General features: G+C 46.8%; 1 protein-coding gene across 5 annotated transcripts in view; it reads left to right on the top strand.

Annotated features, from left to right (window-relative positions):
* Nucleotides 1-350: 350 nt before the first annotated feature.
* Nucleotides 351-21,757, top strand: part of STK25 (serine/threonine kinase 25) — a 36,072-nt gene continuing 14,665 nt past the window's right edge. For 3 of the 5 annotated variants that reach the window (XM_040348880.1, XM_040348881.1, XM_040348883.1), the window contains exons 1-7: nucleotides 352-476; nucleotides 583-731; nucleotides 15,592-15,822; nucleotides 17,033-17,089; nucleotides 17,466-17,574; nucleotides 19,756-19,913; nucleotides 19,999-20,184. In XM_040348880.1, the coding sequence (XP_040204814.1) occupies nucleotides 681-731; nucleotides 15,592-15,822; nucleotides 17,033-17,089; nucleotides 17,466-17,574; nucleotides 19,756-19,913; nucleotides 19,999-20,184 (792 nt within the window). In that variant the 5' untranslated portion in view covers nucleotides 352-476; nucleotides 583-680. Of the gene's footprint in view, nucleotides 477-582; nucleotides 732-15,591; nucleotides 15,823-17,032; nucleotides 17,090-17,465; nucleotides 17,575-19,755; nucleotides 19,914-19,998; nucleotides 20,185-21,757 lie in introns of all 5 variants that reach the window. The other 2 variants (XM_040348882.1, XM_040348879.1) reach the window with 2 other exon arrangements.

Here is a 21,757-nt window from a genome sequence, read left to right as displayed (position 1 = left end):
AGTAGCTATGGCAACCATTGGTGGTATCCCTCCAACACATGGCAGATATATCCATTACTGGAATACTCCAGCGGCCTCACTGACCAATCATATCTCATGTCAGAAGTCTGCTATTGGGATAGACGGAGACGCAGCCCCATGTCACGTGACGTCATGCCTCGCTCCAATCACGTGCTCTCCTGTAGCCGTGCGTCTCCTGTTTATGGGAATTGTAGTTCCCGGACTCCTAGAGCGGATGGGAATGTATAGTGCGGGAGAATACGAGCCCCAGAATTCCCTGCGACAGTGACGTCACTTAGTGTTGCTCTCGGGTAGGGGGGGTCTGTATAGGGGGGTTTGGGGAGGAGGCCTGCTGTGTACTGGTGTCGGGGCTCCCCGGGGGGGATGTAGAGGGGGGGCTCTCCATGTAGGCTCTGCACTGAGCAGCTGCCAGACAGACAGCACAATAATCATCTCTGGTTACTGAAATATGAACTGTGAGTGGCCAGGAATGTATAATTCATCTTCCCTGTGATATCTGTACTCCTGTATGTGTTTGTGTCATCACCTCAGCTAATACTGTGACCACATATTTCTCTGTAGTGTTCAGGTGTGTCTCCAGGTGTGCCATGTGGGGAGATTCGTGTACAGCGATCCATAGACAGCTCGTCCTAGACCAACCCCAGCCGATCGTTCACTGAATGGAGCAAACTCTGCAAAGTATGGCCCTTCTGCGAGATTTTCAGGCGCAGGTAATAGATCTACTTATATTTATTTCATTTAAAAATGTTTTTATTGGTCGCACGCAGCCAGCATGGTCATATTACTACGCCTAGCCCTCGATTAGACAAGCGGATAGGCTGCTGTGTGCAGAGATGGCTAAACGTGGCGTCTGGACGCAGCAGATCTCTGTGCTGTGATCGATTTAGCTGCGGCTGCAAACGCCAGCCCTAAATCTGCCTGCATCCATGGCCCCTAATCACATGTAGCTGCTGGGGTGATGGTTACATGTAGGGATGAGCTCAGGCGTGTTCACACACAGGTCCAAAGCTGTCAGCCAATCATATTCAGCGGAGAAATTCCCTTCCCCGCAGCCACACATATGCAAGAGGTGTGAACATATGCAACTGCAGGGTGCGGAATGCCTCTTAACGCATATGATTGGCTTAACGGCGGAATAGCGCAGGTGGATTCAGACTCATGGCAAATACACCTGAACTAATCGCTGGTAATGCTAATCACTAGGGATGAGCTCAGGCGTGTTCTCAACTCCACGTGCCCACCAGGAAGCTAACACTCCGCAGCACTAATCACAGGCAGTGAGACATTTCCCGATCTGTGGCTGCATGTGATTAGCGCTGCGCAACGTAAGCTTCCTGGCGAGCTCGGGCATGTGGAGCTGCGAACAAGCCTGAGCCCATACTTATCACTGGTTACTAAGGATGAGCTCTGGCGTGTGTGCAGAGCCAACCAGGAAGTGGGCACTGCACTGCGCTAATCACAGGCAGTGAGACATTTCCCGATCTCTGCAGCCGCGCATCGGGACAATGTCTCACTGCCTGTGATTAGCGCAGTGTGGGCTTTGCGAACACGCTGGAGCTCATCCTTACTGGTTACTAGTGATAGACTTGTGTGTGTTCGGATTAAGCCCACCAGGAAGCCGTCGCTGCACACTGCCAATCATAGGCAGGGAGGCATTTCCCGACCAGCAGCTGCACATGCACACGCTGCCTATGATTGGTGTTGTGCAGTGCCACCTCAATCCGAACATACCGGAGCCCATCATTGCTTGTTACATACAGTCGCAGCACCAGTGAGTTTATTTACCACCTTAACCACTTCCCGCCCAAGGACGTCATAAGACGTCTTTGACTTTCAGTGGGAATATCTAAATGATGCCTCCCGCCGCCATCCGGTGCTTCTCCAGGCTCTCCCGTGCCATCGAGGACCCGGAGAAAGAATCGGCCGCCGCCAGATGACGACGAGTTTTCCGGTGACCAGATTGTAAACAAAGCCGCGATCACGGCTGGTAAGCATGAGATAGTGATTTTTTTATTTTGATCTCATGCTTTCCAGCCTGGTGGAGAACTGTGGGGTCTTATTGACCCCTCATCTCCATAAAGAGGACCTGTCACACACCATTCATATTACAAGGGATGTTTACATTCCTTGTAATAGGAATAAAAGTTATCAAAAAAATAAATGTAAATAGTGTACAAAAATAATTATAATAAAGAAAAATAAACAATACATTTTTTTAGGGCCGAAACAACTAATCGATTATTAAATGAATCTATTTACTATTTTCATAATCGATTAATCGTCCAGTAACATAATGGGGTTAAAAAAAACAAAAATTAGCCCTTTATAGTACAAAAACAGCAAATCGCTACTGTAAATATTACTTTCACTGTAAAAATGAACCCCTTACAGTAGCGATTATTTGCTCTTTTTGTACTAATTTTAGTTTTTTTAACCCTGTTACGTTACTAAACATCTCAGGCCTGGGTCACACCTGTGTTTTTTTGTGCTTTTTTCAGAAACACACTACAGTTCATTTACATAGTTCATTTACATGGTTTCCTGTGGGAAACATTCACATACATGAATTTTTCTCACCTCGTCTTTCAGGACAGCACCTGGAGAGAGCGCAGCTCCACCCACTTCCCAGGAAACACTGCAGTCAATGCTATAACTTCCGCCCCCTTCCACCATGGCCTCAGTTGTAGTGTTTCCTCCGGCCATGGTGGAAGCGCTGCAGGGAACCAGGGGTGTGCTGTTCTCTCCCCAGGCGGGGAAGGTGTTTTTTTTTTTTTTGAGGCATACCGGTGTTTGATGTATTAGGAGGTGATCCTCCAGGAGGCGGACTCGACTTCTCCCCTGACGCGCGGGTGAAGGTCGGGTGCTTCTCCTCTTCGGTCCGGCGAGGACAGAGGCTGCTGGAGGTCCCGCTCCCTGAGTCCGGGCATCGTAGCTTGCGGGGGGGCGGTCAGGTGCCGTTCTTCCGGCATACGAGGTCCCGGAGCGGAGGGCGTAGTGACGTCCTTTCCGGGTGGAGGCGGGACTTCCGGCGGCGCGTGGCGGCTTCCGGTTCCGGCCGCCTGGAACGCAGGAGGAGGAGTGGCCTCGGCGGTGCTATTTCCTGGGTCTCGCAGCGGCGAGAAAGAGCCGGGAAATTCAAAAAGCTGTCGCACGCCCGCAGTGTTCTGGGACCATGGAGCCAGAAGACGCAGCGGAGGTGGCGGGAGCAGGAGCCACAAGCACCAGCCCAGCCCAGGTAGGAGACCCAGCGGTGGTCAATGTGCCAGGGTATTGTTATGTCCCTCTTTTCTGCCCCTTCGGGGGAGGGGAGCCTGCCTCACTCACCCTAGTCACTTCTTTGGGTGTGTGTAGTTTTTTCTGGTACAGCGGTGATGGGTTCTGGTGTTAATTGTTCACTAGCTGTGTGCACTTGTGTGATATGTTGGCTGGCATACAAAGGTTAAACATAGCGTTGTTGTCCTTTGTGTCGTTTCAGAAAGTTAAAGAAAAACTTAAAGTGGTAGAACCTCCTCCTTCCAAGAAGCGGTGTGCTACTTGTAAAGCTTCCCTTAAAGGGAACTGGACCAAACCTTTATGCAAAACTTGTATTGCGGAGATTGTCAGGGGGGAGGCCTCTACTAGTTCGGCCTCTGAGCAGCCCACCGTCAAGGGTACGGGGGAGTTGCTCTCTTCATTTAGGGAGGAGTTGCACCAGACTTTCCAGTCTTTTCGCTCCTTCCTGGACAAGGGTCCGACTAAGGGATCTAAGGCCAGGGCCAGTACCCCCTCCACATCTAGAAGGTTAGACAGTGAGTCCGAGGAGGAGGAACCTGAAAAGGTTGTTTCAGGATCAGAGGCGGAGGAAGAAGAAGAAAGGGATACTTCTTCCTCGTGCTATAAACTGTCCTTAGACGAGGTTGATGACCTATTAAGGACTATTCATTCTACCCTAAACATTAAGGAATATGCGACTCAGCTGTCCTTGCATGACAGGATGAACCAGGGCTTGGATGAGGTGAAACATCGTACCTTCCCAGTACATAAAGTATTGTCCGAGACAATTAAAAGAGAATGGAAGGACCCAGAAAAGGCACCCTTTTTTTCTAAATCTCTGAAAAGGAGATTTCCTTTCGATGAAGATCCAACGCAGGCATGGAATAAAAGGCCTAAACTGGATGCAGCATTCTCAAAAGTTTCTCGCAATACGGACCTAGCTTTTGAGGATACAGGTACCCTTAAAGATCCCCTGGATAAAAGAGCAGATACCCTGCTCAAGAAAGCCTGGGATACCAGCTTGATTAATCTCAAGCCAGCTATGGCATCCACTGTGGTGGCTAGAAACCTTGAACATTGGCTGGATCAGCTTAAAGGTCACATCGAGGCTGGTACCTCTCATAGAGAGCTTTTGGAGTCCTTTCCAGTCCTTATGAAAGCGGTAGGCTATATAGCAGATGCATCTGCTGAATCCGTGAAGCTCTCCGCCAGATCCTCGGCGTTGATAAATTCAACCAGAAGGGCCTTATGGTTTAAGACCTGGCAGGGGGACACAGCCTCTAAGCTGAAACTGTGTGGATTACCTTTTGAAGGAGACTTGGTGTTTGGCACAGGGCTAGATGCCGTTCTGGATAGGACGGCGGATAGAAAGAAGGCTCTTCCTTTAAAAAAGGTAGATTCAGGGCCCAAGAAAAATTTTCGTCCTTTTTTCCAAGCCAAGGGTCCTAAGGATGCGCAAAGAGGCCAGGGTGGTAGACCCTGGCGGTCCCAGAGGGGCCGCGGGAAGCCTGGGGTGTTATTTCGCTCCCCCAGCCAGCCTGCTAAGCCCCAGTGACGGTCTCCCAGCTGTGGGAGGTCGGCTCCAAGCCTTCCTTCCACAGTGGGCAGAGGCGACGTCCAGTCCGTATGTCCTCAAACTGATTGCAGAGGGCTACGCACTGGAGTTCTCGGGAAGACCACCGTCGCGGTTTTATGTGACCCAATTGCCCAGGGAGCAAGAGAAATCTCGGGCAATGCTGGCATTAGTGGAAGATTTTCTCCAACAGAGGGTGATTACGCCAGTGCCCCAGAGAGAACAGGGGGAGGGCTGTTATTCCCATATATTTCTAGTAAGGAAGCCGTTGGGCAAATTCAGGTTAATTTTAAACCTAAAAGTCCTGAATCTAGCTATCCGGTACAAGAGATTCCGCATGGATTCTATATACTCGGTGAGAAAGCTTCTTCCTCTGGGATGCTTTCTAGCATCGATAGATTGAAGGGATGCATATTTGCACGTCCCGATCAGGACTTCCTCTCAGCGCTATCTGCGCCTAGCCATCAGAACAGAGAGCGGAGTGAGACATTTCCAATTCAGAGCCCTCCCATTCGGCCTTTCCTCCTCTCCCAGAGTCTTTTCAAAGGTGGTGGCAGAGGCCTTGGCACCCCTAAGGCTCAGGGGGATTTCCATAATTCCATACTTGGACGACCTCCTGGTGTTCGCCAAGTCGGAGAAGCAGCTTCTCCTGGACCTGAGGAGGACCCAGGCTCATTTGGAAGGGCTCGAGTGGATTCTGAACAGAGAAAAGTCAAATCTAGTGCCCTCCCAGAGGATAGTCTTTCTAGGATACACGATGGACTCTGTTCAGGGGAAGATTTTTCTACCAGAAGAAAAGATAGAGAAAGTTCAGGCTGCGGTGAAGACAATTCAGACAAATGTGCCGATTTCTGTTCGCTCAGCCATGTCCACAATGGGCTTACTCACGGCTGCCATGCCGGCGGTGCAGTGGGCTCGTCTTCATTCAAGGGACCTACAACAGGCTATCCTTCAGAATTGGACCCATTGGGAATCCATAGAGAAAAGATTCAGAGTTCCGTCTTCAGTGAGAAGGAAACTTTGGTGGTGGAGAGGCCAGGCAAATCTGCGCCTAGGCCTGTCTTGGTCCTTCCCCACTACAAGGGTCCTAACTACGGACGCAAGTTCGTGGGGATGGGGTGCTCACCTAAACGGGCAGATGGCACAGGGATCCTGGACGAGGGAAGAGTCCAGAAGGTCCTCCAATTGGAGGGAACTCAGGGCCATTTGGTTAGGGCTAAGGGCCTTCCAGGAGCTGATTCTGGACCAACATGTCCAGATTCTGTCAGACAACGCCACAGCAGTGGCGTATGTTTCCAGACAGGGGGGCACGAGAAGCAAGGTACTCCTCAATCTGGCCTTACAGACTCTGTCCTGGGCAGAGCTGAACTTGGCTTCCCTATCGGCAGTACACCTAAAAGGCAGCTTAAACCTTCTGGCAGACTTTTTAAGTCGAACGAGGGTTCTGGAATCGGAATGGTGTTTATGCCCGGAGGTCTTCCAAGAGCTAGTAAACAGGTGGGGAACCCCTCAGATAGACCTGTTCGCGTCCCAGTCCAATGCCAAGGTTCCGGCTTATTTTTCTCTCAACAGAATGGACCAGGCAGAGGGTCTAGATGCGTTAGTCCAACGCTGGCCCTTCCCCCTGTGCTATGCCTTCCCCCCAGTTCAGATCATCCCTTTAGTATTACGGAAGCTTCAGGAGGAGAAGACTACTCTGATCCTGATAGCCCCGTACTGGCCCAAGAGGCCTTGGTTTTCGAGTCTGTTGGAGCTGGCAGTAGAAGATCCCTGGGTACTGCCAGTCAGAAAAGATTTACTTTTTCAGGGCCCTCTACTTCATCCAGACGTGAGTCGGTTAAGACTCACGGCCTGGTTACTGAAGAGCTAATTCTTAGCAGGAAGGGTTTATCCAAACGTTTGGTAGATACGCTACTTAGTAGCAGGAAAGAGGTCAAGAGGGCCATCTATTTCAAGACTTGGAAGGTTTTAAATTCTTGGTGTGAAGGTAAAAATTATTCTCCTTTGAATACTTGTTCCGTCTTGGAGTTTTTACAAGACGGTATGGATAAGGGCCTGGCAGCCAGCACCTTGAAGGCGCAGGTGGCGGCTTTGTCAGTGTTTCTAGAGAGACGTTTATCTCTAGAGCCCTACGTCATCAGATTTTTTAAGGCCTTAGCCAGGGCTAGGCCTTCCCCGTTTAAATTTTTCCCCAAGTGGGATTTATCAGTGGTTCTGGGGGGTTTGACTAAAAAACCCTTCGAACCACTGGTAGACGCCTCTATAAAATTTCTGACTTTGAAATTGGTGCTTTTGGTAGCGGTCACCTCAGCGAGGAGGGTTAGCGAGCTTCAGGCGCTCTCCATTTTGGAGCCCTTTTTGTCAATCTTCCCTGATAGGGTAGTATTAAGAACTGATCCGAGTTTTCTTCCGAAGGTAGTGTCAGTATTTCATAGGACGCAGGAAATAGTGTTACCTACCTTTTGTCCAACTCCTTCTTGTCCGAAGGAGAGAGAATTCCATTCCTTAGATGTCAGGAGATGCATTAGACGCTATCTAGAGGTCTCTAGTGAGTTCAGAAAGGCGAATTCGCTTTTCGTTCTGTTTTCAGGATCCCGCAAGGGGCATGGGGCTTCCAAGAATACTCTGGCTAGATGGTTACGTATGGCTATCCATGAGGCATACAAAGCTAAAGGTTTGGATCCTCCTCCGGGAGTAATGGCCCATTCTACTAGGGCGGTGGCAACTTCCTGGGCAGAACGGGCTGGAGCTTCACCAGAACACATCTGTAAAGCGGCAACGTGGACGAGCTTTTCCACCTTCGCTCGTCATTATAGGATGGATTTGCTCTCTGTGTCAGAGCAGTCTTTTGGCAGGAAGGTCCTGCAAGCGGTGGTCCCACCCTAGAGTAAGTACTCGGTTATCATCTCCAGGTGCTGTCCTGAAAGACGAGGTGAGAAAACCTTAGTTAGACCTACCGGTAACGGTATTTCTATGAGTCTTTCAGGACAGCACCGATAACCCGCCCTTTTATTATTAAAGATAATATATATATATATGCTAATGCGTGTAGTTTCTATGTTCTGCTTATCTAATTTCAGCGTGGCCGGAGGTACTCGTGAACAACTGAGGCCATGGTGGAAGGGGGCGGAAGTTATAGCATTGACTGCAGTGTTTCCTGGGAAGTGGGTGGAGCTGTGCTGTCCTGAAAGACTCATAGAAATACCGTTACCGGTAAGTCTAACTAAGGTTTTTCAGCTGCTGTGTATTTGGAAAGGGCAAGGACTTTTTTTTAACGCAAAACGGTGCTATTTTGTTTTTTTTGGTTCAATATACTTCAATGGAGAAGCTGCAGAAAAGCACGTAATGTGTTTTTGCGGCAATTTGTGTTTTTTAATCTGCCCAACAACAAATTGGCCCAAAAAATTAAAATTGCAGCAAAATTACTTTTTTTTTTTTTAAGGTTATTAATCGATTAATTGAAGCCATAATCGGCCATGAAAATAATCGTTAGTTGCAGCCCTTTTTTTTTGAAAAGCGCCCCTGCCCCCGGTAGCTCGCGCTCAAATGCGAACGCACATGTAAATCCCGCCCACATATGTAAACGCCGTTCAAACCACACATGTGAGGTATCGCCACATGCTTTCGAGTGCAAGCAACAATTCTAGCACTAGAATTCACAAATTCTTGTCAGCGGTTGCTCACCTAAATGAGCCCTAAGAAGTTTGGGCCAGATTCAGGTAGAATTGCGGCGGCGTAACGTAGATACGTTACATCGCCGCAAGTTTTCATCGCAAGTGCCTGATTCACAGAGCACTTGCAATGAAAACCTACGCTGGCGGCCTCCTTGCATGCTCCGCATGCTCCGTTTCGTAACTCGTGCTTTGCGCGAAGTGACGTAATTTTTTCGAACGGCGATGTGCGTAGCGTACTTCCGTATTCCCAAACGTCTTACGCAAACGACGTTGATTTTTAAATTTCGACGCGGGAACGACGGCCATACTTTATACAGCAATACGTTTGCTGTGTAAAGTTAAGGCACCCAAAACGACGACTAACTTTGCGACGGGAAATTAGACTAGCGGCGACGTAGCGAACGCGAAAAACCGTCTTAGATCGCCGTAACTCCTAATTTGCATACCCGACGCTGGTTTACGATGCAAACTCCCCCCAGCGGCGGCCGCGGTACTGCATCCTAAGACCCGACAGTGTAAAACAATTACACCTGTCAGATCTTAGGGATATCTATGCGGAACTGATTCTATGAATCAGTCGCATAGATATTCTGAGAGATACGACGGAGTATCTGAGATACTCCGTCGTATCTCCGCTGTGAATCTGGCCCTTTGTGTATAAATTGTTTCACACAGCTTTCCCCCCCAGGATTCAATTGAATCTAATTAGAAAATTTGGATAAATAAGCTAGTATTGTGGTGCCCTTGTTGATAGGTTGAGGTGAGCTTCGGCCAGTGGCGTAACAACCGGGGGGGCCGCCGGTGTGTCTGCCCCGGGTGCTTATACCGGGATGAGGCGCCGCGGGTCTCTGCAGGGCCGGCGCTAGCGCAAGGCAACATTGCCACTTGCCTTACGGCGCCAGCACCAGCCAGGGGACAGGGCGGAAATGTGGCGGCCGCCCGATCGAGACCTCAGACAGCAGCAATCGGCAGCACTGCGCGGGGGGCAGTTCACCCAGGCGCCACAGAGGTGGAGGCGCTTAAGCGCCAGAGTGCTCCGCTCACTCCTCCTCCTTGTCTGAGGCCGCGTTCTCCTCTCCACCGCCGCAGTATTTACTTTTTTTAATCCTCCTCCACGATCCACCCGGGCGGCGCAGCTGCACACTGTCCTCTCCAGCTGCTGCCCGGGTGGGGTTTGCCCTGAGGGGGGGGGGTTGTGGTGGCCTCGGTACTAATGGAGGGGGGTCACCATGATTTGTGGAGGGGTCTGTACTAATGGGGGGTGGTTTGTGGGGGGCTCTGTACTAGGGCTGCAACTAACGATTATTTTCATAATCGATTAGTTGGCCGATTATTGTTTCGATTAATCGGATAATAGCCTTAAAAAAAAAAAAATTTGCATTTTACATTTTTCTTGGCCCAATTTGTTGTTGGGCAGATTAAAAAACACAAATTGCCACAAAAACACATTACATACTTTTCTGCAGCTTCTCCATTGAAGTATATTGAACCAAAAAATCAATAGCACCGTTTTGCGTTAAAAAGTCCTTGCCCTTTCCAAATACGCAGCAGCTGAAAAAAAAATCATGGATGAGAACGTGTCCCATAGGAAAACATGTAAATGAACTGTAATGTGTTTCTGCAAAAAGCACCAAAAAACACAGGTGTGACCCCAGGCCTGAGATGTTTAGTAACATAATGGGGTTAAAAAAACAAAAATAAGTAAAAAAAAAAAAGCAAATAATTGCTACTGTAAGGGGTTAATGTTTTTTACTGTGGGACAGTGAAAGTAATATTTACAGTAGCGATTTGCTTTTTTCTACTATAAAGGGCTAATTTTTGTTGTTTTAACCCCATTATGTTACTGGCCGATTAATCGATTATGAAAAATAGCGGCGCTATACCGTCGGAATTCGGACGCTAGCGGTGCAGTATTAACCCCCGCTATCGCCGATAAAGGGTTAATACCTCCCGCAATGCGCCTCTGCAGAGCTGTGAAGGAGCGGTATACTCACCGCTCCAAAGATGCTACTTGCAGGAGATTTTTTTCTCTCCTGCCAGCGCATATTTAGGCGCTATTTTAGCGCTGTACCGCCTGAAAAACTCAGTGTGAAAGGGGCCTTACTCAGATCACAATGTAGGTCTGTTATCAAAGGTAATTTTTGCCTATCTAAGCCCATTACAGGTATGGGCTGGGCTCCTTATCCTCTGCTGGAACAATTTCTACCTGCAGTTATTGTTAAAACCTTTCATAACCTTTACCCCTGTAGGATCTTTCATTGGGCAGGCCATAGACGAGTTGAAAACTGAACGAAAATTCTTGGTCATTTATTTTTCACATCATTAGTTTGCCAGCTGCGACACACAATTTTTGTGCCGCAATCAAAAGTGCCTGATCCAACATGCTGCGTTTTGTTTAGGAAAAAAAACAAATAATGGCACTATCGTATGCTCCATTATCGTTGCTCTAACTAAGAAATGTTTTCTTCAAAGTCTGCTTTCTTAGTGGCAATTACTTTAGCTATGAGGGTCTTGGAGCTGTCTGTTGTAGGATTCGGGGGGCTACATCTCTCCTTCCCATAGGCACATTACAATTAATAGTCTGTATTTTAGCTCAGTGAAAAAATAAGCTGTACGGAGCTTTTTCAAGCTGCTGCATGCAAGAGGCCTAATATGACAGAATAAATTAAGGACCTCTGAACATTGAATTAGCAGAGTGTGTCCAGGATTTTGGTAAAGGGCAAGGCTCTCGTCACACGTGTGAGACGACAAAGTGTGACTTTGATGCAACTTTTGTGTGCGACTTTGATGCAACTTTACATTCTCTGGACCAAAGTCTTATTAAAAGTCAGACCAAAGTAGAACCTTTTCTGAATTCACAGCGAATTCTGTAGTGTCAGTAGAACGACTCTCATAGAAATACATTGAATTTCACATGTCTTGCGACTTGAGGTCAGGAACGTTTTTAAATTAAAGTAAGTATTGGCACAATTTTACATTTTAATTTCAGATCTAGAGGGAAGGTGATACATTTTAGAGAAGAGAAAAGCTGAACACCAGGAAAATAGCTAAATACCCAGATTAAATACATACTGTGAAAGGGAGCTTTTTTTTTTTACCTGGCAAAGGATTTGTATTTACAGTTCTGTAAAAAAAACGTATTTTCCCCTTCCTGATTTTTTTTTTTTGTATATTTGTCACATTTAATTATGATTTAGCTCATTAGGCTAATTTTAATATTACAAAATGATAACCTGAGTAAATCCAAAATGCAGTTTTTAAATGATGATTTAATTTATTTGGGGGCAGGGCCTGCTCAAACCTGCCTGGCCTGATGTGAAAGTAATTGCAATCAAGCGTTTGCGATAGCTGCCAATGAGTCTTTCACATTACTGTAGAGCAGGGGACTCAAAGTACCGGCCCGCGGAGCGGTTTTAAATGGCCCGCGGGTGCCACGGAAGTGTAGATCGAGGTGCCTGAAGAGTAGCGCAGGAAGCGTCTGTCATAAGTTCACTTGTCTCTCATGTCACACTGCTACTCCCCGGCAGCCCCTCCTCTCTTCTCGTCCATCCCCATTTGCTTGTGACATCATCTGAGATGGACGAGAAGAGAGGGGGGGGCTTCCGAGGAGTAGCAGCGTGACATGAGCGACAAGTGAACTTATGACAGATGCTTCCTGCGCTACTCTGCCTTTGAGGAAAACAACAAGTAAATGCTGACCTGTGCTCTCACTTCCCCTGATTGTGCCCCCATGTGCCCTGATGTGCTCCCATGTGCCCTGATGTGCGCTGATTGTGCCCTGATGTGCTTTCATGTGCCCTGATTGCGCCCTGATGTGCCCCATGTACCCTGATGTGCCCCATGTACCCTGATGTGCCCCATGTACCCTGATGTGCCCCATGTACCCTGATGTGCCCCATGTACCCTGATGTGCTGGGCTCTGTACATCAGGGTACCCTGTGCCCTGTACCCTGATGTGCCCCATGTTCCCTGATTGTGCCCTGATGTGCCCCTTGTGCCCTGGTGTGCTTGTATGTGCCCTGATATGCCCCATGTGCTCCGATTGTGCTCTGATGTGGCCCATGTACCCTGATGTGCCATGGGGCACATCAGGGCACAATCAGGGAACATGGGGCACACCAGGGAACATGGGGCACATGAGAGCACATCAGGGCACATGGGGCACAGCACATCAGGGCACGGCACATCAGGACAGGGCACATGGCACATCAGGGTACAGGGCACATGAAACAGCACATCAGGGTACAAAGCCCAGCACATCAGGGCACATGGCACATCAGGGTACAGGGCACATGAAACAGCACATCAGGGTACAAAGCCCAGCACATCAGGGTACATGGGGTACCCTGATGTGCTGGGCTTTGTACCCTGATGTGCTGTGCCATGTGCCCTGTCCTGATGTGCTGTGCCCTGATGTGCCATGTGTCCTGTACCCTGATGTGCCATGTCCTGATGTGCTGTGCCCTGATGTGCCATGTGCCCTGTCCTGATGTGCTGTGCCCTGATGTGCTCTCATGTGCCCCATGTTCCCTGGTGTGCCCCATGTTCCCTGATTGTGCCCTAATGTGCTCTCATGTGCCCTGGTTTGCTCGTATGTGCCCTGATGTGCTGTGATTGTGGCCCATGTGCCCCATGTACCCTGATGTGCCCCATGTACCCTGATGTGCCCCATGTACCCTGATGTGCTGGGCTTTGTACCCTGATGTGCTGTTTCATGTGCCCTGTACCCTGATGTGCCATGTGCCCTGTCCTGATGTGCTGTGCCCTGATGTGCCATGTGCCCTGTCCTGATGTGCTGTGCCCTGATGTGCCATGTGCCCTGTCCTGATGTGCTGTGCCCTGATGTGCCATGTGCCCTGTCCTGATGTGCCATGTGCCCTGTCCTGATGTGCTGTGCCCTGATGTGCCATGTGCCCTGTCCTGATGTGCTGTGCCCTGATGTGCCATGTGCCCTGTCCTGATATGCCCTGCCCTGATGTGCCGTGCACCCTGATGTGGCCTGTTGTGCTGTACCCCTATGTGCTGTGCTCTGATGTGCCCTGTACCCTGATGTGCTGGGCTTTGTACCCTGATGTGCGCTGTGCACTCATGTGTGCTGTGCCCTGATGTGCTGTACCCTGATGGTGAGTGGTCTGTGTGTAGTGTAGTGTAGTGGTCAGTGTGCAGTGTAGTGGTCAGGGTTAATAATGCGTTCGCTGACACCAGTACTGTTTTTGAAGTTTGAAAGTTTGCATGCGGCCCCCCATGGGATATGGAAACTTGTCTTGTGGCCCTCAGGTAATTTGAGTTTGAGACCCCTGCTGTAGAGTCTTCTTCGCAAAATATTTTTCAGCCACATTGAAGGGTTGTCCAGCATGAACGGCTTGTTTTAGGTCATGCCACAGCATCTAAATCAAATTTAAGTCCAGACTTTAACTATGCCACTCCAAAACCTTAATTTTTATTTTTTAAGCCATTCAGAGGGGCACTTGGTGTATTTTGGATCATTTTCCTGCTGCATAACCTAAGTGTGCTTGAGCTTAAGTTCACAAACTGATGGCTGGACATTCTCCTTCAGGATTTTCTGATAGAACGCAGAATTCATGGTTCCATTCGGTTGCCTCTGTCTCTCATCACACGGCTAAGATCTGAAACCAGCTGTGCCCACCCCTGCCTGGCTCCCCAATATTGAAGAGCGGTGACTGACAGTCACTCGGAGCAGACCTAGAACTGAGCTATCAGGTGCCAACAGGCTGCCATTAGAACCAACATGGGGCATAGAGGTGTGTGTGTATGTGTATGTGTGTATATGTATATATATATATATATATATATATATATATATATATAATATATATATATACAGGGCTCAAAATTTCAAGTCCTGAGCTACTAGCCAGGCCTCAAGAGTTACTCGCCACCAGTTGCCCCACCTAATTCATACACTGCCCTGCGCCTAATTGCACCCGTAAACATGCCCTCGTAGATTATCTCATGGAATGACAATGTTTTATGTAGAATCAAGTTACAAAATTAAATATTACCAACAACAACTTTAACAAAATGGGACGGGGCACTGGGGGCAGACCAGAGGGACGGGGCACTGGGGGCAGACCAGAGGGACAGGGCACTGGGGGCAGACCAGAGGGACAGGGCACTGGGGGCAGACCAGAGGGACAGGGCACTAGAACTGGGTCTCTTCCCCATTCTCTTGCTGTCTCCTCTGTAACTCCCATCCATCCCATCATCAGGAGCCTGTGTGTGCGGCTCCACACTTGCATGTCCCCACTTCCCCCTTTTATTCAGGCTGGCAGAGAGGAGAGAAGCTGCAGCACAGCGGGAGGGAGTACCATCCAGCACTGAGATCCACACAACTGCACAGCCATTGACACCATAGCACAGCGCACACTGACAGCGCACAGCACACATTGAGAACAGTCTGTTCACAGTGCTCAGGCGAAACTGTTGGACACTTACATAGAGCACAAGGAGAAGAAAACTGCACAAACTAGAAGGCTGCCGCTCTCATGTCAGGGCAACTTTCAGTGAGCGCTGCACCGGAGTGGTAATTTTTGCAATCCTCCACCTCACTCATTACTTTCTGCTCTCCAGCTACATTGGTCGGGGGAGGGGCGGCAGCCTCAGAGAGGTCATACTGTTGGGTCCCATGGCTTAATGAGAATTGTAAGGAGAGCACCTGTGTACTGCTCTGCCTGTGCGCGGCTCAAAGACTACTTTTCCCGAGCATGCACCTTTCCTCTTCGGCCGCCAATCTCATCGGGACTCTAAGTGTAGTCACAGATTGGAGGGAGATTGGTCATGCAGCCCTGTCATCACTCGTCCCCAGCTTTAATCCACTCGCCAAATGCTAGTAGGCGAGTGGAAATTTTGAGGGCTGTATATATATATATATGTGTGTGTGTGTGTGTGTGTGTGTGTGTGTATATATATATATATATATATATATATATATATATATATATATATATATATATATATATATATGTATGTATGTATGTGTATATATATATATATATATATATATATACATTTTCTTTTATAATTGTGTGTGCTCCCTTTTTTTATATTTAGGGATCCAGGATGGATCCAGAACGCCTGTTTACGAAGTTGGAGCGGATTGGGAAGGGTTCATTTGGAGAAGTGTACAAGGGCATAGATAACCGCAGCAAGGAAGTGGTGGCAATTAAAATCATAGATTTGGAAGAGGCAGAGGATGAGATTGAGGACATTCAACAAGAGATCACTGTTCTGAGCCAATGTGACAGCCCTTACATCACCCGCTACTATGGCTCCTATCTAAAGGTAATTTCCTAAACTATCAAATATTTCTTTCTACTTATAAACTGAAGTTATCAGAGGTGTTTCTCACTCCACTATATGCACCACTATAGGAACTGTACTCTTCCACAAGATGGACCTTTTTAGGGTCCATTCACACAAACATATGCATATATTTCAGTCAGTTTGACTGACAGTCATTAAATAATCAACCCAAAAGAATGGTATATTGTTTTTTCTTTGAGACAGTTAAAACATTCTTTTGGTGGTATTTAATAACCACTGGATTTTTCATTTTTTACCTATATAAATCATCACAATCATGGGTGATCAATGGCACTTAAACAATCCCACAAGCATTGGTACTCAGTTATACCATCATCATAGGTGGTTAGAGGCACTTTACCTTTGCTGCAATACTGTGTGCCATATTTATAAACATTCAACCTATTAACAATGGATGAAGGGGAGCTTATGCGATTGTAAATGGGCTGAATGTATGTAAACACTACAGTTTTTACACTTGTGTTGGCTGTGATTGGTTCACAGCTAACAAAGGGTATAAGGCTGCTCTGATTGGCACTGTACATTGTGCCTGTGATCTGAGCTGTCCAATGAAGACACTCTCCTATTCACCTTGTTTTTTTTCATTTTTTTTTTTTTTTTTAGATATTGAGGTGGTTAAGGTAAAAATGCAGATGAACCCACCTGTTTTTACCACCCCTTTGTCACCTTTGTGAAATGTCCCTTGGGGCATGTCAGAGCCAAAGATGGCTGCCTCATCAGTGCCACCTGCCAGTATGCCAACTAGTGCCATCCATCAATGCCGACCAGTGCCTCATCAATAGTGACACCTATCAGTGCCCATCATTACAGCCTATCGGTGCCCATCAGCGCACATCAATGAAGGAGAAAAATTGCCTGTTTTTTCAAAATTTTCAAACACACTATGAAACAGTTTTTTTTTCAAAATGTATGGTCTTTTTTTTATTTTTTTAGCAAAAAATAAAAAACCCAGCAGTGATTAAATACCACCAAAAGAAAGCTCAATTTGTGTGAAAATAATGATAAACTTTTTATTTGGGTACAATGTTGTATGCCCACACAATTGTCATTCAAAGTGTGAGAGCGCTGAAAGCTGAAAATTGGTCTGGGCAGTAAGGGGGTTTAAGTGCCCAGTAAGCAAGTGGTTAAATAATATTTTTGTGTTCTGTTTTCTTTTTTTCTAATTCAGGGATCTAAGCTGTGGATCATAATGGAGTACCTGGGTGGAGGGTCTGCACTAGATTTGGTAAGCTTTTTATAATACCGTATTGTTGGCATAGCATAAATTTGTTAGATGTATTCAGAATATGTAAAAATGAAAGGTACTGTGCCCATACCTAGTAAATAATAATAATTAGAATTATTATTATAAAATACTGATTAAAGGGAGGGCTCTACTAGTGAGAGTTTGCATTCTCAAAGCAAGTACCCGGTAAATATATTTTAGCTGTCATTTTCAAATGTAGTTAATGTAGTAAAATAACATTAACACCTGATGAATGGCAATAACTGACACTTTTTTGTTTGCTTTATTGCAGTGTTGCATGTCTCCCCATGTACCCTTGCATTTTATTATTCTTTTTTTGTGACCTCTAACCACTTTGCACCTTTTTATTCTTCAGTTGAAGCCTGGGCCACTGGAAGAGTCTTATATTGCCACAATATTAAGGGAAATCCTGAAAGGCCTGGACTATTTGCACTCGGAGAGGAAGATCCACAGAGACATCAAAGGTGGGATTATAGGGTTACCTTGTAATTTTAAGTACCTAAATTAATCGTTTGAGGACCAACATGTTAAATCGCCTTCTTGTCGAGGTCATTTTTCACTTTGCAGCGCTGTGATAGTTTGACAGTTACTCAATCATGCAATAGTGTACACAAATTATCATTTTTACAAATAGAGCTTCCTTTTTGTGGTATTTTAATTACTTCTGTGATTTTTTTTTTTTATAAGGAAAAAAAAAGCTTCCTTTTTACTTTCTGTTTAAAAACCTATGAAATAAAAATGCCAGGACAGTATGAAAACCTGTGAAATTACCATAATTGTGCAAAGTAGATACCCAAAGGTGTTTTTTTTTAAATAAAGAAACATGACAGTATTATGGGATTTGTATTGTGCATAGAGCAGACCACATGACTGCAACTAAAATGCAGTGTTTCTTCTTAACAAACAGAAGTGAGGGGGGAATGGATGTTAGGGAAGTCATGGAGGATGTTACGGATGTAAGCGGAAAAACACATTTAGAAACTATTTCATGAAAAATAATTTGCAGGGCCCTTACAATGTGGATGGATTACTTAAAGGGGAGTTCCACCCACAATTTCACTTTTTAAATATAAATACCCCTGTAATACACAAGCTTAATGTATTCTAGTAAAGTTAGTCTGTAAACTAAGGTCCGTTTTGTTAGGTTGTTACAGCATTTAAATAGTTTATAATCTAGAAATAGACTGTGGCCATCTTAAGTGTGGGCATCATGAAGCCAGACTGTATGACTTCCTGGATTTCAGCTTTGCATATCTCGCACATGCTCAGTGCACAAGCAATGTAATAGGTTTCAGTCAGGTTTGCAAGGACTACTGGGAAACATGATGCCTATCCCAGAAACCCTTGCAAATAGCCTAGGCAAATAAGGAGGAGGAAGTAATGAAGGACTACAAAATAAAGGTATTTACAAGCAACAAAATAAATAAAAATTGTCCATTCTGAACACTATGAGATTAGAGCATGCAGCACAGACAAACATAAAAAAATGGGTGGAACTCCACTTTAAAGCAGAGTTCCACCCAAAAGTGGAACTTCCGCTCATTTGTCTCCTCTCCCCCTCCGGTGCCACAATTTGCACCTTTCGGGGGGAGGGAGCGAGAGGATACCTGTCTTTGACTTTGCGCCACGACCCATGACGTCACCGTGCCAATCCCTCCTCCTTATTTCGCCGGGCCAATAGGGGAGAGGAGCGAGGCCTCGCGCATTTGCAGTAGGGTTCCCGGCGTAAAACATCAGCTGCGATGCCGACATTGCTGGACTCCAGGACAGGTAAGTGTCCCATTATTAAAAGCCAGCAACTGTAGTATGTGTAGCTGCTGGCTTTTAATTATTTTTTTTTTTGGGGTGGACCTCCGCTTTTAAAGTATGCAGAATACGAATATAGTTTGGTGGTGTTGTTTTAATTATGCCAAGTGCAAAGAGCAGGACAGTGGTTTAGCCTGTTCATGACCGTGCTATAGCCAAATGACAGATACAGCACGGTCACACTTTGCCGGGAGGCCGTCATATGATGTTTTCCTGTGTTCGCACTTCCCGCGTGCCCCCTGCAGCGCACTTTCACAGTGATCTGTGATGGGGTAAAGAGCCAATCACGGCCGCTCTTTATTACGTGATCAGCTGTGTCAAATCACAGCTGATCAGTGTAACCAGGATTTGCCGAGCTGATAACCAGCAAATCGACACAAGGGACATCTGCACTAACGAACAGGGCACTGATCATCAGTGTCCTGAGGATAAGTTCAGCCCCACCAGTGTTGCCAATTATGGCCGCCTATCAGTGCCCATCAATGCAGCCTCATCAATGAAGGAGAAAAAAATACTAATTTACAACATTTTATAACAGAAAATTATCAAAAAATAAAACACCAGAAGAAAGCTCTATCTGTCTTTAAAAATGCTAACAATTTTATTTGGGTGCAGTGTTGCATGACCACACAATTGTCATTCAAAGTGTGACAGCTCTGAAAATTGGCCTGGGTAGGAAGGGGATGAAGGGGCCCAGTAGGCAAGTGGTTAGAAAGCACCCTTGGAAAACATCATACCTTTTTTATTTTTTATCTAGGCTGATTTAATTATTTTATTTTTTTTATATGGTGTGGAGGATATGTGTTGGAATTATTTCTAAGTACATCTTTGCATTTTAGCTGCGAATGTACTGCTGTCTGAGCTGGGAGATGTGAAACTGGCAGATTTTGGGGTAGCAGGCCAATTGACAGACACACAGATCAAGAGGAACACATTTGTGGGAACCCCTTTCTGGATGGCACCAGAAGTCATCAAGCAGTCTGCTTATGATTTCAAGGTTGGAAATCATGAGAATGTTTGCCGAGTTTTGCCACGGTATACCCATTCATCCATAAACTCAGATGTGTTTTTTTTTCTTTTAGGCTGATATTTGGTCCCTAGGGATCACAGCTATTGAGCTGGCTAAGGGAGAACCCCCTTACTCAGACCTACATCCTATGAGAGTTTTGTTCCTCATCCCCAAAAACAACCCTCCAGCCCTGCAGGGACAGCACAGCAAACCATTTAAAGATTTTGTAGATGCCTGTCTGAACAAAGACCCCCGATTAGTGAGTATCTTTCTGTGTATAATTTTAACTTTGTGTGTGTGTGTTTTTATTTTTTATTATTCCACCTTTCTCATACCAACACTTACCCTCTCCGCACTTCAGCACTGCCCTCCACATCCTCATGTGCCTCTGACCCAGATCCTCTTCCAAGCTGAGTAAAGCTTGCGATTAGAACATACATTTTTGTGCAGACCCAGTGCATTTCACCCTTTGCAAAACCAAAACTTTTTTTTTTGTAGTAACAGTGGCCTTTAGGATTGTCATGTATGGGTGTTTGGCATTCCTAATCTGGGTTTTTATGCTGAGAAGATATCTTTTGTATAATATTTAGAGCCAAGGAAACCCATAAACAAGTGAGTTGATTTAAAGAATTTTATTTTTTAAATAACAAACATGTTATACTTGCCTCCACTGTGCAGTTCGTTTTGCACAGAGTGGCCCCGAACCTGGTCTTCTGGGGTCCCTCAGCGGCTGTTTCATCCCCCCCCCCCCGCAAGGACCTTCATGAAAGCGAGCATGATGTTGAGTCTTTGCGGGCGCACTCCCGTAATGCCGCCGACTGTATCACTCGGCCCCGGAGCGCCGCGTCATTATATGTGATTGACAGCAGCACGAGCCAATGGCTGCGCTGCTCGCAATCAACCAATGACAGAGCCGGGAAGATGGACCAGAAGCCTGCGCGTTCATGGCGCGGGATTTTCGAGGGTTCAGGTAAGTAAAGGGGGGGGCCTCTAATCGGCAGATGTTTCTTTATCGTACATCACGGGACACAGAGCAGCATAGCCATTACATATGGGTTATATAGTGTACCTTCAGGTGATGGACACTGGCACTCTCCGACAGGAAGTTCCCTCCCTATATAACCCCCACCCATAGTGGGAGTACCTCAGTTTTTTCGCCAGTGTCTTAGGTGTTGGTGCACGTTGAAGGCTGTGCCTAGAGTTGTCCTTGGGACCAGGGCAAGCCGACCGGATCCGTCCAAGGTGCTTCATAGCCAAAGTTGACGGTACCCGGGCCCCAATTCGTGGATGGGGTTTTGCCTATAATGCCTCTCCTTGGAGGGCTGGACTCTGGGTTCCAGGACTGGGTTTCTAACCTATCAATACCTGTTGCCAGTAGTGCTGTATAGGTCCAGGTGTGTGGTGTTCCTGACTTGGACCCCGGTCCCTGAAGGTCTATGACCATACCCACGGAGAAGGGGGAAGATTGGGCCTCTTGCACAAGCAATACCCTGCGGCGTGGAGAAGGTAAGCGGGGGGCTTGCGGAACTTGGTTTGTCAGTAGGCCCCCCACAGGGAACTCTGGGGTAGCCTACTATATGCCTCTGTGCATGGGCAATGTAAAACCACTAAGTCTATCAGACTGGATGGCTCAGATACCCAGGTATAGTTTTTCCCTGGCTGGTCTAGTAGGCTGCTGCTATATTGCCATAAGGTGGGTCTGTTTAACAGTTTAATAAAGGACATACCATCCGGCGGAAGCATTCAAAAGCTTCCTGGTACCTGTACGGGTGTCACTCCAGCGGCTCCAGGGCTCCTCTCCCCGCATGGCTTCCTGCTTCCTCTGAGCGGCG

The sequence above is a fragment of the Rana temporaria genome, chromosome 4 (genome assembly GCF_905171775.1).
Source record: "Rana temporaria chromosome 4, aRanTem1.1, whole genome shotgun sequence".
Lineage (NCBI taxonomy): Eukaryota > Metazoa > Chordata > Amphibia > Anura > Ranidae > Rana > Rana temporaria.
Note: the sequence above shows the minus strand (reverse complement) of the source record. Positions and strands in the feature narration are given on the sequence as shown.